The 5,141-nt window shown below is 41.1% G+C and overlaps 1 protein-coding gene across 1 annotated transcript; it reads left to right on the forward strand.

The window, feature by feature from the left end:
* Window positions 1-462: 462 nt before the first annotated feature.
* Window positions 463-2,235, forward strand: HOXA2 (homeobox A2). Its single transcript, XM_065398564.1, has 2 exons — window positions 463-946; window positions 1,493-2,235. The coding sequence occupies exons 1-2, from the start codon at window positions 565-567 to the stop codon at window positions 2,233-2,235; spliced, it is 1,125 nt and encodes a 374-aa protein (XP_065254636.1). The 5' UTR covers window positions 463-564.
* Window positions 2,236-5,141: the final 2,906 nt, after the last annotated feature.

Below are 5,141 nucleotides of genomic sequence, written 5' to 3' on the forward strand. Positions count from 1 at the left end.
TTGCGAGGTGCAAAGCGTTTTCCTGACAGTCCCAAACAATGAGATGAGTGTGCGGGAGGAGACAAGAGGGGCAGCAGTCTGCAGGACAAGCAACCACACACACACACACACACACACACGCACACACATACACACACGCACGCACAGATCATTTCAGATTAGGACGCAAAGCCGATAGATACAGATATATAATTTCCCCCCTAAAAAGTGTAAATAAAGCCTTTCTGGCCCCCAATGAGGCGTTCCTTCCCGACTTTTTTGGATCAATCAAACAGACAGTGGCTTCTTTTGATTAAAGCCCAAATTGTCATTGGGCAGAGGCAATCATGTGACAGCCAATTCGGTCCAATTTCAACCTTGTCTCCATGAATTCAATAGTTTAATAGTAGCACGGTCCCCATACGGCTGTAATCAGTGAATTAGAAAAAAAACACCCCACCAGCGATCTTCTATGATATATTTTTTTCTTCTCTCTCTCCTTTTTCCTGGGCCTTTCCCCCCTCCCCCCCAAAAACCCTCAATAAGAGGGAACTTTTTCTCCAAGGGGGCTGCGAGTTGAAGGCCATGAATTTCGAATTTGAGCGAGAGATTGGTTTTATCAATAGTCAGCCATCGCTTGCTGAGTGCCTGACATCTTTTCCCCCTGTCGGTGATACATTTCAAAGTTCATCAATCAAGAACTCGACGCTTTCACACTCGACACTGATTCCTCCTCCTTTTGAGCAGACCATCCCCAGCCTGAACCCAGGCAGCCACCCTCGCCACACCAGCAGCAGCCGTCCCAAGCAGAGCCCCAATGTCAGCAGCAGCAGCCCGGTGCCAGCCGGCGCCCTGCAGCCTCCGGAGTACCCCTGGATGAAAGAGAAAAAAGCCTCCAAGAAAACTACCCTCCCGCTTGCTTCGGCCTCAGCCTCAGCCACTGGACCAGCCTGCCTAAGCCACAAAGGTCAGTTCAAAGACTTTCCCCTAGAGCTAGCCCTTTTCCTTGGATTGTTGCTTTCCCAACTTCACTGGAAATGATTTGGAGGAGGAGGAGGAAATAAACTGGTGGGCTCCACAGTGTTATTAAAACCCCAAACTTTTCCTAACTTGTTTAATGTGGGATGATTTATCTGAGTTGGAGCTGACCTCCTCTTGTCTTGCTGTCTTAGAGTTAGGATATTTGACAGTAATGAAGAGTGATAGATTGCTCCTGCTCAGCTAAGCAGCTGATGCATTAATTATAAATTGTAGTATGGCTAATATAAAGTTTGCTCTGGTAGGTTTGGGAGCTAGATGCAATAATTTTATTGAGGTGGAAAGGGGTCCACAGTATCGGGAGCACAGGAGTGCAACACAATGGATTTACTGCAGCCCAGGGCGGCCATTTTGTTGCAGTTGATATTTTATGCTATATATATATATATATATACACACATATATCTTTCCCCTCGCTGAGGTGGAATGTGCTGGGATGCTAAAATTCATACTGTGCATTTATCTGTTTTTACAGAGTCTCATGAAATCCCCGAAAGTGGTAACGGTGGATCTAGGAGGCTGAGGACGGCTTATACCAACACCCAGCTTTTGGAGCTAGAAAAAGAATTTCATTTCAACAAGTATCTCTGTAGACCAAGGAGGGTAGAGATCGCAGCTTTGCTGGATTTGACTGAGAGACAAGTAAAAGTCTGGTTCCAGAACAGAAGGATGAAGCACAAGAGACAGACCCAGTGTAAGGAGAACCAAAACAGTGAGGGGAAATTTAAGAATCTAGAGGACAGCGAGAAAGCAGAAGAGGAGGAGGAGGAGAAATCGCTCTTTGAGCAAACCCTCAATAATGTCTCAGGCGCTCTTTTGGAAAGGGAAGGTTACACTTTTCAACAAAATGCACTATCTCAACAGCAGGCTCAGAATGTACACAATGGAGAGTCCCAAAGTTTCCCAGTTTCGCCTTTAACAAGCAATGAGAAAAATCTGAAACATTTTCAGCATCAGTCACCCACTGTTCAAAACTGCCTATCAACAATGGCCCAGAACTGTGCAGCTGGCCTGAACAATGACAGTCCTGAGGCCCTAGATGTCCCTTCTTTACAGGACTTTAACGTTTTCTCCACAGATTCCTGCCTACAGCTTTCAGATGCAGTTTCACCCAGTTTGCCAGGATCTCTGGACAGTCCTGTAGATATTTCTGCTGACAGTTTTGACTTTTTTACAGACACACTCACTACAATTGACTTGCAGCATCTGAATTATTGAGAAATTAAAGACGTCCTGTCGCCAAGGGTTATGGCTTGTTTCAAATTACTTTCTTTTATTTTTCTTTTCCTGGTCAGTATTTTCTGTTTATTAATTCCCTTTACTGTGTTCCAGAGCCATTTTTACTGTTTCTTATGAAGTTTTAGTTGTGTTCAGTTTAACCTAGCCACATTCTAGGTCCCTCTATGAAAGCAATATATGAGGCCTGTAAGAAAGTGATCATATAGAATTGTATCTTCACTTTCTTTTTATTTTTGTATTACATTAGGATGCGTTGTCATAAGTATTTTTGGTAGAATAAATTCTTGTTTGCTACAAGTAACTTTCTTCTCTCTCTCTAGACTCAGACCATAACGGGTATTTCTCCCCCCCCCCCCTTTATTTAACATCAGAAATAAAATTAAGACATTCTGGTCACAATCTCTCTCCTTTTGGTAATTTAATATATTTATTAGAGAGAAAAAAATCACATTTAAATTCTTTATTGCAAAGGTTCTCATAAGTCAAGTCAAAATACCCGATGATTCTCACAAACAAATATAACTAAAACACCCAGAGGTCACATAAAGATTTCTTCCTTTTAATGTACACATAACACGTTGTTCTATGTGTGAATACAAGTCTTGCATTTTCTAAACTGTGACAAACACCATATATATGCAGCTTTGCGGTTACAGACAAAATAGAATCTATTGTAAATGGGGAACGTGCCTGTTATAGAAACTGGCTCATTTCAAGCATCGTATTTTTCTATAACTCAACGCTTAGGTGTCCAGCAAGTCGTTTTCTGAAACACTTCTTTAAAAATACAAATGCTAACAAAGTACGCCTTGGATTAGCTCCCATGTGCTGAAAGGTCCCAAGAAAATAAATCTAAAAAAAGAGAGGAAATAAAAAAAATGTTATTATGTGTAAAAATACATTTAGGACGGACTTAAGGTCTTAGTGCCATTCTTTCGGAGATTTCTGCGGGGGTCCCATAACAAAAAAATCCCTTTCTTTTTAAACCGGCTTGCGATGCCAAGGGTTGATCATTAAAGCTGGAAGCTAATGGTTAACATGTTTAAATTTTAATGGAGCCAGTTCAGCTGCCCACTGTCCAAAATGTGTTACTTTCTCAGTTACAGCAGTAAAGAAACACATTAAAAATTCCAGCTAATTTGGTCAGAATATTATCGATATGAATCACCCAGTTCAGAAGGAGAGCGTTTTTTACTCTTCTAAAATCAAGCAACAGATGCTAGCAGGTAGTTTTGCTGCCCACATATCCGTCGACCCTTGATTTTGAGTATTCCGGAATATTTCTGAAACACAGTGAATGGATTCATTTGTCTCAAGTAGTTTGTTTCCATTTCATTTGAGGTGTGTTGTTTCTCTGATCCGCAACACGTTGTGGAGCTGAGATGCGTGGGCAATAGCTGGAAGGGGTTGGATGCAATTCTTCCTAAACTCATAAATCACACTCTTTCTATGAATGAGAATGTCATCAAAGAGATCAATGGCAGGAACACATGCACAAATAAAAATCCTCTTACGCATTTGCCGGAGCCGGGGATCCCCGTCTAAAACCATTAAGTTCGAAGGCGTTTAGTCATAATTCATTTTTATTGCTCGTTTAAAACAACAGATTGGCTAAGCTGCGGATGCCGCAAAAACCTCGGGCCTGCTTCTTTTCTTTCGCTGCTTCAGCACTTTCGCTTTGGTAAGAGGGCAGTTTCGTCGAGTATTTTAACGCATGTTACAGGGTTCCAATGGGATTTAATTGTTAATATATGATTGGCTTTTAGATATTTATATATGATGTATATACAGAGTGATGTCATAGCATCTTAAATGAACAGAATTGTTTAGTAAAAGACCAGTAAACGTCTCTCAGGATATATTTAAAATCAATATCTGCAAATCTATCTGAGATAGAATTCCTCTAAGAAACTCATTGTAACCCCTAAATCTTGAGTGTGTGTGTGTGGGGGGGGGGGGGGGATGAGACACATAGCGTATTATTTGGGGAATGTCCTAAGAATGTGCATCAGGCAGCAGAAATGCTTCAAAGGCTTGAATTGCTGGAGATGCAAACTCGACTTTCTGCAAACCACGATGGACCGAAGCAACAAAGGAGGCAGGGTGGGGGCTAGCAGAAAGGTTTGACTTTTAAAATAGCACAGCTCTGAATTTTGTGTGCATTTGCGACCGTGTCCGATGGCAACTTTTCTCGTTGGGGGGATGAAGAGGTATTTATCCCTGGTGTATCCCCTTCCCATTATGTTGCACTGAGGCTCTGTAATGGCAGCAGAATTCGAGGCATTAGAGGAGAGACAATGTAACAAAAGACGCGGATTTCTTCAAAACAATGGTACAGAAATGAAGGGAAACGATTTAAAGGAAGCAGAGGAGCTGTTATTTGGCAAAAATTATGGGGTAAATATATAGAGAGGAATTCTATGTGCAGATAGATTTGCAGATATGTTGATTTTAAATAGAGAGAAGTTTACTGTTCTTTTAGTAAACAATTCTGTTCTTTTAATGTGATGGTATAACATCAACGATGTTTATAAATAAATTATACATATACGGTATACTAAACAGTTTTGTTAATCGTTAAAGTAGTGGGGGGGAAAAAACACCCTGGAAAAAGCCATCTCTGGTAAGCAGATACACCAGCCTGTGTTTGCACCTGATTTATACAGCACTTATCACAACTGATTGACAAGAATTAAATAAGACAATACTGCAGCCAAAAAAGGTTGAGCGTCGTTCCATATATGCTTGCTGGACTTCCCACCCCCACGGATTTTAAGAAATCGAAAGTTTTCAAACGGCTGTTATCTAGGCATGTTTGTAAATTGTAAAATAGAAGGACAAATCTTTTTATGGATACACTTGGGACGGGGGAAAACATTCGTTTT

This window comes from Emys orbicularis, chromosome 2 (genome assembly GCF_028017835.1).
Source record: "Emys orbicularis isolate rEmyOrb1 chromosome 2, rEmyOrb1.hap1, whole genome shotgun sequence".
Classification (NCBI taxonomy): domain Eukaryota; kingdom Metazoa; phylum Chordata; order Testudines; family Emydidae; genus Emys; species Emys orbicularis.

What these genes read in the sequence shown, in the direction of transcription:
- HOXA2 (XM_065398564.1), top strand. Translation starts at nt 565, where the DNA reads ATGAATTTCGAATTTGAGCGAGAGATTGGTTTTATCAATAGTCAGCCA. An exon ending in AGCCTGCCTAAGCCACAAAG is followed by an intron (nt 947 to 1,492) that starts GTCAGTTCAAAG and finishes CTGTTTTTACAG; the next exon opens with AGTCTCATGAAATCCCCGAA.